This window comes from Hyperoodon ampullatus (genome assembly GCF_949752795.1).
Source record: "Hyperoodon ampullatus genome assembly, chromosome: 17".
Classification (NCBI taxonomy): Eukaryota; Metazoa; Chordata; class Mammalia; order Artiodactyla; family Ziphiidae; genus Hyperoodon; species Hyperoodon ampullatus.
Window position 1 is genome coordinate 41774583 of NC_136930.1, and position 13179 is coordinate 41787761.

General features: G+C 38.0%; 1 protein-coding gene and 1 pseudogene across 2 annotated transcripts in view; both read right to left on the reverse strand.

The window, feature by feature from the left end:
• STK3 (serine/threonine kinase 3) overlaps positions 1 to 13179 on the reverse strand; it is a gene marked incomplete at both ends in the record, with an annotated part of 298497 nt that overhangs the window by 202449 nt on the left and 82869 nt on the right. The window contains 2 exon segments of the mRNA XM_079722153.1: positions 11914 to 12081; positions 12600 to 12764. Coding sequence (XP_079578279.1) covers positions 11914 to 12081; positions 12600 to 12764 — 333 coding nt within the window.
• Positions 5530 to 5811, reverse strand: LOC307065554 (cell division cycle-associated protein 3-like; annotated as a pseudogene). The gene has a single exon. The product of its transcript is annotated as a cell division cycle-associated protein 3-like (transcript).

The following is a 13179-nucleotide window of genomic DNA, read 5'->3' on the forward strand; positions in this document are numbered from 1 at the left end:
GGTAGAATTCACAGCTGCGGAACAAAATAAAGAAAAAAGAATGAAAAGAAATGAAGACAGCCTAAGAGACCTCTGGGACAACGTTAAACGCAACAACATTCGCATTATAGGGGTCCCAGAAGGAGAAGAGAGAGAGAAAGGACCAGAGAAAATATTTGAAGAGATTATAGTCGAAAACTTCCCTAACATGGGAAAGGAAATAGGCACCCAAGGCCAGAAAGTGCAGAGAGTCCCATACAGTATAAACCCAAGGAGAAATATGTCGAGACACACAGTAACCAAACTGCCAAAAAATAAAGACAAAGAAAAATTACTGAAAGCAGCAAGGGAAAAATGACAAATACCATATAAGGGAACTCCCATAACGTTAACAGCTGATTTCTCAGCAGAAACTCTACAAGCCAGAAGGGAGTAGCATGATATACTTAAAGTGATGAAAGGGAAGAAGCTACAACCAAGATTACTCTACCCAGCAAGGATCTCATTCAGATTCGATGGAGAAATCAAAAGCTTTATAGATAAGCAAAAGCTAAGAGAATTCAGCACCACCAAACCAGCTCTACAACAAATGCTAAAGGAACTTCTCTAAGTGGGAAACCCAAGAGAAGAAAAGGACCTACAAAAACAAACCCAAAACAACTAAGAAAATAGTAATAGGAACATACATGTCGATATTACCTGAAACGTGAATGGATTAAATGCTCCAACCAAAAGACACAGGTTCGCTGAATGGATACAAAAACAAGACACATATATATGCTGTCTACAAGAGACCCGCTTCAGACCTAGGGACACATACAGACTGAAAGTGAGGGGACAGAAAAAGATATTCCATGCCAATGGAAATCAAAAGAAAGCTGGAGTAGCAATACTCATATCAGAAAAAATAGACTTTAAAATAAAGAATGTTACAAGAGACAAGGAAGGATACTACATAATGATCAAGGGATCAATCCAAGAAGAAGATATAACAATTATAAATATATATGCACCCAACATAGAAGCACCTCAATACATAAGGCAAATGCTAACAGCCATAAAAGGGGAAATTGACAGTAACACAATCATAGTAGGGGACTTTAACACCCCACTTTCACCAATGGACAGATCCTCCAAAATGAACCTAAATAAGGAAACACAAGCTTTAAATGATACTTTAAACAAGATGGACTTAATTGATATTTATAGGACATTCCACCCAAAACCAGCAGATTACACTTTCTTCTCAAGCGCACATAGAACATTCTCCAGGATAGATCACGTCTTAGGTCACAAATCAAGCCTCAGTAAATTTAAGAAAATTGAAATCATATCAAGCATCTTTTCTGACCACAATGCGGTGAGATTAGAAATCAATTACGGGAAAAAAACATAAAAAACACAGACAGATGGAGGCTAAACAATATGTTACTAAATAATCAAGAGATTACTTAAGAAATCAAAGAGGAAATGAAAAAATACCTAGAGACAAATGACAATGAAAACATGACGATCCAAAACCTATGGGATGCAGCAAAAGCAGTTCTAAAAGGCAAGTTTACAGCTATACAATACAAGTCTACCTCAAGAAACAAGAAAAATCTCAAATAAACAATCTAACCCTACACCTAAAGGAACTAGAGAAAGGAGAACAAACAAAACTCAAAGTTAGCAGAAGGAAAGAAATCATAAAGATCAGAGTAGAAATAAATGAAATAGAAACAAAGAAAACAAGAGCAAGGATCAATAAAGCTAAAAGCTGGTTCTCTGAGATGATAAACAAAACTGACAAACCGTTCGCCACACTCATAAAGAAAAAGAGGGAGAGGACTCAAATCAATAAAATGAGAAATGAAAAAGGAGAAGTTACAACAGACACTGCAGAAATACAAAGCATCCTAAGAGATTACTACAAGCAACTCTATGCCAATAAAATGGACAACCTGGAAGAAATGGACAAATTCTTAGAAAGGTATCACCTTCCAAGACTGAACCAGGAAGAAATAGAAAATATGAACAGACCAATCACAAGGAATGAAATTGAAACTGTGATTAAAAATATTCCAACAGACAAAAGCCCAGGACCAGATGATTTCACAGGTGAATTCTATCAAACATTTAGAGAAGAGCTAACACCCATCCTTCTCAAACTCTTCCAAAAAATTGCAGAGGAAGGAACACTCCCAAACTCATTCTATGAGACCACCATTACCCTGATACCAAAACCAGACAAAGATACTACAAAAAAAGAAAATTACAGACCAATATCACTGATGAATATAGATGCAAAAATCCTCACCAAAATACTAGCAAAGAGATTCCAACAACACACTAAAAGGATCATACACCACGATCAAGTAGGATCTATCCCAGGGATGCAAGGATTCTTCAAAATACGCAAATCAATCAATGTGATACACCACATTAACAAATTGACGAATAAAAACCATACGATCATCTCAATAGATGCAGAAAAAGCTTTTGATAAAATTCAATACACGTTTATGATAAAAACTCTCCAGAAAGTGGGCATAGAGGGAAGCTACCTCAACACAATAAAGGCCATATATGACAAACCCACGGCAAACAACATTCTCAATGGTGAAAAACTGAAAGCATTTCCTCTAAGATCTGGAACAAGATAAGGATGTCCACTCTCACCACTATTATACAACATAGTTTTGGAAGTCCTAGCCATGGCAATCAGAGAAGAAAAAGAAATAAAAGGAATATAAATTGGAAAAGAAGAAGTAAAACTGTCACTGTTTGCAGACGGCATGATACTATACATAGAGAACCCTAAAGATGCTACCAGAAAACTACTAAAGCTAATCAATAAATATGGTAAAGTTGCAGGATACAAAATTAATGCACAGAAATCTCCTGCATTCCAATACACTAATGATGAAAAATCTGAAAGAGAAATTAAGGAAACACTCCCATTTACCGCTGTAACAAAAAGAATAAAATACCTAGGAATAAGCCTACCTAGGGAGACAAAAGACCTGTATGCAGAAAAGTATAAGACACTGATGAAAGAAATTAAACATGATACCAACAGATGGAGAGTTATCCCATGTTTTTGGACTGGAAGAATCAATATTGTGAAAATGACTATACTACCCAAAGCAATCTACTGATTCAATGCAATCCCTATCAAATTACCAATGGCCTTTTTTACGGAACTAGAACAAAAAATCTTAAAATTTGGGGCTTCCCTGGTGGCGCAGTAGTTGAGAGTCTGCCTGCCAGTGCAGGCGACACGGGTTTGTGCCCCGGTCCGGGACGATCCCACATGCCGCGGAGTGGCTAGGCCGGTGAGCCATGGCTGCTGAGCCTGTGCGTCCAGAGCCTGTGCTCCGCAACGGGAGAGGCCACAACAATGAGAGGCCCGCGTACCGCAAAAAAAATCTTAAAATCTGTATGGAGACACAAAAGACCCTGAATAGCCAAAGCTGTCTTGAGGGAAAATAACGGAGCTGGAGGAATCAGACTCCCTGACTTCAGACTATACTACAAAGCTACAGTAATCAAGATAATATGGTACTGGGACAAAAACAGAAATATAGATCAGTGGAACAAGATAGGAAGCCCAGAGATAAAGCCACCCGCCTATGGATACCTAATCTATGACAAAGGAGGCAAGGATATATAATGGAGCAAAGACAGTCTCTTCAATAAGTAGTGCTGGGAAAACTGGACAGCTACATGTAAAAGAATGAAATTAGAACACTCCCTAACACCATACACAAAAATAAACTCAAAATGGATTAGAGACCTAAATGTAAGGCCAAACACTATAAAACTCTTAGAGGAAAACATAGGAAGAAAACTCTGACATAAATCACAGCAAGATCTTTTTTGATCCACCTCCTAGAGTAATGGAAATAAAAACAAAAATAAACAAATGGGACCTAATGAAACTTCAAACCTTTGGCACAGCAAAGGAAACCATAAAGAAGACGAAAAGACAACCTTCAGAATGGGAGAAAATATTTGCAAACGAATCAACGGACAAAGGATTAATCTCCAAAATATATAAACAGCTCATGCAGCTCAATACTGAAAAAACAAACAACGCAATCCAAAAATGGGCAGAAGACCTAAATAGACATTTCTCCAAAGAAGACATACAGATACTCAAGAAGCACATGAAAAGCTGCTCAACATTACTAATTATTAGAGAAATGCAAATCAAAACTACAATGAGGTAGCACCTCACACCAGTTAGAATGGGCATCATCAGAAAATCTACAAACACGAATGTTGGAGAGGGTGTGGAGAAAAGGGAACCCTTTACATTCCCAGTAGTGGGAATGTAAATTGATACAGCCATGATGGAGAACAGTATGGAGGTTCCCTAAAAAACTAGAAATAGAAGTACCATATGACCCAGCAATTCCACTACTGGGCATATACCCAGAGAAAACCATAATTCAAAAAGACACATGCACCCCAATGTTCACTGCAGCACTATTTACAACAGCCAGGTCATGGAAGCAACCTAAATGCCCATTGATAGATGAATGGATAAAGAAGATGTGGTACACATATACAATGGAATATTACTCAGCCACAAAAAGGAACGAAATTGGGTCATTTGTAGAGACGTGGATGAATCTAGAGACTGTCATACAGAGTGAAGTAAGTCAGAAAGAGAAAAACAAATATCGTATATTAACGCATATACGTGGAACCTAGAAAAACGGTACAGATGAACCAGTTTGCAGGGCAGAAATTGAGACACAGATGTAGAGAACAAACGTATGCACACCAAGTGGGGAAAGCAGTGGGGGGGGGTGGGGGTGGGGTGACATGAATTGGGCAATTGGGATTGACATGTATACACTGATGTGTATAAAATGGATGACTAATAAGAACCTGCCATATAAAAAAAATTCAATGTAATAATATAATTAATTAATTAATTTTTTAAAGTATGAAATGTAAATCATCTTCAATCATTAATAAATCAATTTAAATTGTCTCCTGTGAATGTTTCCACACATATACAGAGAAATACTGCCTTTGTCAGTATCCCACATTAAAATCTTAAATAGATGGAGTCTAGCGTAACTCTTTTTTTTCTTTAAATCACTTCCTACAATATACAGAAACACGTAAGACACAAAGAAAGCTAAGGAAGCTCTCAGTCCCAGAGTTGGTAGTATAGGGGGAGTTGAAGAAAATGAGCCTTTCCAGTCCCAGGGAAAGAAGGGGTGAGAGGACACAGAACGTCACTAGGCCCCTGGTGGTGAGTCCGGTGCTGGGCCCATGCACAGCCTAGTTCTCTACCAAAGGGAAGGGCCGATTTTCCTTGCCATGGCCCTGGCCTTGCTCCCATGCTCATCCTCCAGTTTCCAGAAGTCGTGCAGTTCCCAGAATGGCCCCTTCCTTTAGTTCCCTAACATTTTCACTCAGGGGAGAAGGCCGCTTACCCTGTCATGGTGTCAGAGTCCCAGGGTAGTTTCCACCCTGCAGGATGGTGAGAGAAGATCTCCCTAGCGCCTTGCTGTTTGGTTTCTGTCCGCTGCTCTTAGAACCTGAAGATCAAGGAGTGTCAGGGTCTCTCAAGGGCTTGTCCAAGCCCTGGCTGGCTATAGGGGTCTCTGAGGGATGTCCTGTTTCCTCCTTGGAAAACACCTGCTTGGAAGGGAGTCTCAGTCTGATCCTCAAGGGGAAACTGTGTGCCCAGAGGCAAGTCCAGTTGAGAAGATGAAGGTGTCTCTAGGGGCAGAATAGGTTCTGAAGACTTAATCTGGGGTCTTCAGTCTCAAATACGTCACTCAGCTGTTTCACCAGTGGGTTTGGGGGCTTTCTGCTGGTCTTCATAGGTGTCCGTGCAACGCCAAGGGTAGGAGAATGGGGATCTGAGTCCTGGACCTGCTTAGGACCCTCCAGCTGCTCTGCCGTTGGCAGGTTTGGCTGTGGAGAGCTCACTACCTGGATGGGAGTGCACAGGACACCAGCACTGGGTGAACGTGGGTCTGAAACTCGAGCTAGAAGCTTACTGTGCAGCGGGCTGCACTGGAATGACTGGGACGCTCTTGGCTGAGCCCACCTCAACCAGGAGAAATAGGATGGGGCAGGGCCCAGCCCAGGCAAGGAGGGGATGCCGGGCCCCATTTCCACCTTTGGGTACAAAGCAGCTCAATCCTCCTAGTATACTTCTTTATCTAAGCAATACTTAATGGGAATATGTCTCCAATACTACAATTCATATTCACATAATTAGTATGTCAGTGAGAAAATGATGATTGCTTCCTCAGTAGTTACCAAACTAATCATGTTTACAGAGGACTTGGCAACACCAACGGCAAGGTTTGAATATAAATTAACAGTGGGAATTTGCCTTCCCTGTGAAACCCACGGGGTGACCTCAGCAGACTCAACCAAGAGAAGCTGAGATCTGTTTATTCTGTTTTCCTTGCTTATTCATCTCTTTAAGAATAATAACTCTGACTAGACAGAAATATGTTGAAACTGTCACTGTAATAAACCTTAATCCTCAATTTTGGGGCTGGAATGCCTTGTACTCCCATATGTATTAGAACCACAGGGCAGAACAACTCTAACTTTCAAATAGAGTGAAAAACCACATGTCCTGGAAGTAATACTGAAATTCTCCAATGATCCAATTTGCCCACTCCTGTGGATCCTTGGCTATTTCTGATCTGAAAGTATAGTTAGTAGAATCAAGGTATCACTTAAAATAAACAGGCAGAAAAATATAGGGAACAGATAGGGAGGAAGAGAGGCAATATGAAAAGAAAGAAAAGTAAAAGTATGAAAGGGATTGTGTGAGCATTCATGTACACACACTGTTAGGCAACAGGGAACAGTAAAAGGAAGTAAAGGCAGCAGTGGGGAGAGGGGAAAAAGGGAAGATGAGGATAAGTTCAAAGGAGAAAAACAAGTAATGTATGTAATGCCAAAATAATACAAATCATATAGGCGTATGATCCTTTATAATTTGTAATATACATACATACCTATAATTGAATAAAAGTTGTTACAGTATATGGTCTTACATTCTAAACAACTGAATATATATGCACACCCTCTACACACACACACACACACACACACACACACACACACACACACACGGAAAGCTAAATAATTCTATCATTAGAATGCTAGTTATCACTGGAATGGAAGTTCCAAGAGAACAGGAAACATACTTGCTCTGCTTAACCACTACGTCCTCAAAGTCTGACTGGGACATGATAAATGTGCCCTAAATATGTGTAGAAGGAAATAAAGAAAAGGGGAACAGAAGTAAAAGAATATAAGAAGAAAATGCGAGGGTACTTGTCTTTAAAAATCAAACATCGATATTTAGGTGACACTGAGTTTCTCTAACACAAAATAACCAATGTAGGACAGCAGATATATTCTCCAACTGGTCTAAAGGTTGACTTCTTGCCTCCACATTAGAATATGCATTTCTCCTATTTTAACGTTAATACTAAATCAAAAATATTTTAATATTAATGATTAAATTTTGTATTATTGCTAAAATGGATATGTCCCATCATAAAAATATACACAATTACATGGCAGATAAGTTTCAAGAGCGTTATACTCATCACTGAAGGAATCATTAAAAATTATTTTTAAAAAATAATATCCAAAAAAATTTTAATGCCAATTTATAACTATTAAATATTTACACTAATTTTCCAGCACACATCTACTGCACGAAGCAAAGTAATTTAATAATTAAATACAAATAAGCAATCCTCTACTTGTAGACTAGCAAGTCTGAAATCCATTTTAACTCAAAGACCTCCCAATGGGTTGATTACAAAGGAAGAATTATAAAGGCACTTAGACTGAGTATTAGAATTGGGGTACAAAAACTGACGGGGGATGGATGGAAGAACAATAAGCAGAGGCAGTAAAAAGTCAAAGGGCTAGGAGACTTCAGCCAGCAAATGTTGGCTGAAAGGCAGACCAAAACTAGAGAAAAGTCAATTAAAATGAGACCAGAACCTCAATAACAACAAAAACAACCCAATTTAAAAATGGGCAAATAACCTGAATAGACATTTCTCCAAGAAAGATATACAAATGGACAATAAGTACATGAAAAGATGCTCAACATCACTAGTTATTAGGGAAATGGAAATCAAAACCGTGAGGTAACACTTTACGTCCATTAGGATGGCTATTATCAAAAGACAGAAAATAAGTATTGGCAAGAATGTGGAGAAACTGGAATCCCTGTGCATTGCTGGTGGGAATGTAAAATAGCACAATGCTACAAAAAATAGTACGCAGGTTCCTCAAAAACTTAAACATAAAATTACCACATGATCCAGCATTCCCAGCTCTAGGTATATACCCACAGAATTGAAAGCAGACTCTCACAGAGATAAACGTCCATCCATGCTCATAGTAGCATTAGTCACAACAATCAAAAGGTGGAAGCAACCCAAGCATTCACATACAGATGAATGGTTAAACAAAATGTGGTACATACACACAGTGGAATATTATTCAACCTTAAAAAAAAGAATGAATTCTGATATAGGCTACAACAATGAATGCACCTTGAAAACATTATACTAAGTGAAAGAAGCCAGACATAAAAGAACAAATATTGTTTGATTCTACTTATCTGAGATGCTTAGAATAGTCAAATACATAGAGACAGACAGTAGAACTGTGATTATGAGGTGCTGGAGGGAGGAGATAATAAAGAGTTATTGTTTAATGTGTACAGAGTTTTAGTTTGGGATGATAAAAATTTCTGTAGTAGACAGTGTGATGTGAATGTACTTAATGCCACTGAATTGTATACTTAAAAATGGTTAGGGCTTCCCTGGTGGCACAGTGGTTGAGAGTCCGCCTGCCAATGCAGGGGACGCAGGTTCGTGCCCCGGTCTGGGAGAATCCCACATGCCACGGAGCGGCTGGGCCCGTGAGCCATGGCCGCTGGGCCCGCGCGTCCGGAGCCTGTGCTCTGCAACGGGAGAGGCCACAACAGTGAGAGGGCCGCGTACCGCAAAAAAAAAAACAAAAAAGATTAAAATGGTATATTTTATGTTATGTGTATTTTACCACAATAAAAAAAAATTGGGAAAAGAAAGACAAGGAGATACATCCTAAAATTAGTCATTACCCATCTTAAATGATATACAATTTGAAAAAAGAGAATTGATTATAGTGGATATAGTGGGTTGAAAAGCAGCCCCCAAAAGGTATGTCTACATCCTAATCCCCAGAACCTTTGAATGGGACCTCATTTGAAATAAAAAAAAAATCTTTGCAGGAAGAGATCATCCTGGATTATTGGAGTGGGCCCTAAATCCAATGACGAGTGTCCTTTTGAGAGAAAGGAAGAGGGAAATTTGAGACAAACAGAAGAGGAAAATATACAGACACATAGAGGAGAAGGTTAATGTGAAGATGCAGACAGAGACTGAAGTGATGCAGCTACAATCCAAGGAATGCCAAGGATTTCTGGCAGCCAGCCACCAAAAGCTGGAAGAGGCAAAAAATGGAGTCTCCTTTAGAGCCTCTGGAAGGAGTGCTGCCTTGTCAACACCTTCATTTCAAATTTCTGGCCTCCAGAATTGTAAGAGAATAAATTTCTATTGTTTTAAGCCACCAAATTTGCAGTAATTTGTTATGACAGCCCTAGGAAATTACCATAGGGGGTAAAAAGATAAAATGAAAAGTAAGAAAGTAGACTTCATGAGCACAGAACATGTCATTCAAGCCAAAATTTAACTACGTAAAGCGGGAGAAAAAGGGGATCCTGGGCTTCACACCTAAGTCGCGATTTCTGGCCATATGATGTCAGAGGGTGAAGTGCTGAAGCCCCCCATCAGGTCAGGGCAGGAGTATGGCTGGTGCATGCTCCTGGCCAGTGTCTCTAGGATCTGGCACAGCACCCCGACAGGGACACCGAGACATCAGACCACAAAGAAAGGCTGCACCCTGCTATATCAAGCTTTACAAGAGAAGTTGTCATCCAAGACATTCCCATTAAGACATTTTAATTCTGTGAATTAACACTCCCATATCCCTTTGTCCACTCCCAGACAAAATGAAGATACCTGTCCTCTGCCCCCCCATGTTAAATGCTTGTGAGTGATCTTCCAATAGGCAGTGGCATGCACACACACTAAGATAGGCCAGGTGTCTACCCAGTCACATATAGTAGGAACTGGGAGATGGAAGATGTGTAAGTATGCCGTGTATGGGTATTACTTAACTGGCACCCCTAACCAAGCCAAGTCTTCCAGAATTTCTCAAGTTGATTTTACTATTAACTGGGCAAGAAGGAGGTCCTGGATTCTTTTTTATATTTTTTTATTAAAAAAATGGTTGACTCAGTTTTCAATTCTTAGACATGGATATATATTTTCTTTTGTATGTCTTTTTTTTTTTTAAAGAAATCATGTTGGATTAGGAGTATACTTGGTTGTAAAAGAGTAGTGTCATGTAATTTGCAATGAGGGAAGCTACTCTGAGTGTGTTTTACTTTTTAAATCCTTTACTACCTGCTAGAGAGACTACCTCATGGTGAAACTTAATATGTGGAACTATTTGCCTGGAAAAAATGAGATTTATACTGGAGGAAGCAGAACAGTAATAATCTAAGTCCTCGGTTAAATCCCAGCTCTGGCACTTAGCTAGGCTGTCTTGGATAGTTTAGCTAACCTCACTAACTCAAACTCAAACACATCTAGTTTGAGGATCACCCTAAAAACATTCTAACTAAAAGTACAAAAGATATTTACTAATTAGAAAAGAAATGAGAATTTGTGTTGTTGATTTTATGCTGACCTTGTTATATTTCATTTTAGTATTTTCAAACAAACAATTCATGCTATTTTTATGTTTCACTTTAGCAAGAGGAATTTATATGTACAAGGAAGATGATACATACTCTATTATATACAATTATATTCCTCAAAGAATTATCTTTAAGTGGCAGGCAGATTTTTAAATATTTCAGTACAGTACACTATTACCTACACTTGAAATTCAATCCACAACAGCACTGTAATATCAGATATAATTCTAATTTATTCCTCTTCAAATATTCTAAAATGTTGCATTCTTTTTCCTCCCATCCGTTTACTTCACACATTTCTCCAATCACCCTGAAACCATCTTCTCTTCTCTTCTTCACACACACACATACTCTCTCTCTCTCCCCCACCTCCTTTCATTCCTATATCCTTTCTTCTGGAATTGAATACAGCCACTAGAGGGCAATAAGTTTACAAAGATAAATGTACTTATCTATAATGAATTGAGATTCACATACTAATAAATTTTAAAACTATCATCATCACAAACCATAAAGCACTGGCAATTAGACTTGAATATGCAAGGTATGCATTTAGAACTCTAAAATTTATCCTAGAAAAGGAGTTCACAGAAGCATATAATAATGTTCAAAAAAGGAATTCCATTTTCTCACTAAGCATTAAAAAAATACGCTTAATTCACCTATACATAGCAATATTAGAAATCAGGATTTTTTTTTAATATTAGCCAGACCAGAGAAGGAAAAACGGGAAAACAAAAACACAAAAAGGTACAATATGCAGGGTGGGTAGAAAAGAAGCGATTTCTTCCAAGCCTCCCAACTACTACATTCAGAATACGATGAACTGAATAATGTAGTGGGGTTTACCAACCCTTTCTTCTATTAAAATTATGGGGAAATTTAACAGGTATACTTCTGGGGGAGAAAAACAGCGACCGTAGAGAGAAATATAGACTTCACTTCTTTTCTCCCAATTAAGGATACGAGGGGAGAAAGAAGTTAACAAACAGTCACTAACCCTGACAGATAATTTTACTATTTTTTGCACAGAACCCGAATTCAAATGAACTTTTTTACTCTATATTTATTTAAGCTGACATTACAAAACGGCAACACTTTTAACACTGACATTTTCTTACCCTCATTGGATGTATATCAGCATAAGGAGGTTTTCCTTCCGCCATTTCTATAGAAGTAATGCCAAGGGACCAGATGTCAGCCACACAGTTATAGCCTATTTCTTGAATTACCTCAGGAGCCATCCAAAACGGAGTTCCTATCACAGTATTGCGTTTTGCCATTGTATCCTGCAAAAGCATTACACAGACATAAATATTACTACAAAAACACTAAGGAAATGTATTTGCCAACATATTCTTTAAACTACATATCTGAAACCCTCAAATACTACAGGTTATATCTGAAACTATTTTCCTAAAATTTCAACTCGTTGTGACATGACATACTTAGAAACTTTGAATTCTGAAATAGCCAGGAGTCCACAAGTAACTTATCTCCACTACCTTCATTAAAGACAGTCATTAAAGATAGTACTATAACAATAAAAGCTACAGAAATGAACAAATGTAGCTTTCCTTTCTGAATATTTAAACATTTTGATGACAATATATATTTTCATATTCATTCAATGTCTCTTAAATTGTAAATGAAAGTAATAAATAATATGTAAATAATGGCTCCTTCTCCCTGATAACAATGAAGTTATGTATTTCTTTCCATAACCCCCAAAATATACTATCAAAGTTTAGTTATACTCAAACCTGGACATATAAACCAAAAGTGTTTCCAAAAGCATTACACTTACTGTTAACTGACCAGCAACTCCAAAATCCGCCAATTTTGCATGTCCTTCTGTATTGAGGAGAATATTTCCAGCTTTTATATCTCTGTGTATTTTTCTCATAAAGTGTAAATATTCTAGTCCTTTCAAAGTAGATTTAAGAATAGTTGCAATTTCATCTTCTGTTAACTGGAAAGAAATATTTAAAAAACTCAATTGAAATGCCATGTTAGATAAACACTTACAAGAGAGCACTGTTAACAAGCACTTCTTTCTAAAGACCATTAGCCTCTAGGAAAAGGCTAAAAGGTAAAGTACTGAGAAGTTCTGATGAAAGAAAATGTCATCAATCAATTTCTCCTTTCTTTAAAATTATCAATGTCATTCCTAACATATAATATATCTCAAGAAACAACATGACCCTAAGAAATCACTATTCCCTATATCATCTAACACTGAGGTGGCAATATTGCAGCTATCTGTCCTGAAAAAGTAAATTCAGACACCCTTCCCTGTGGTGCCTCCAATTACTGATGAAAATGGGAACCAACAGTGTTACATAAAAGAGAGGAAATGAGAAAGGGTGAATTGCCAAGAGTCTCCT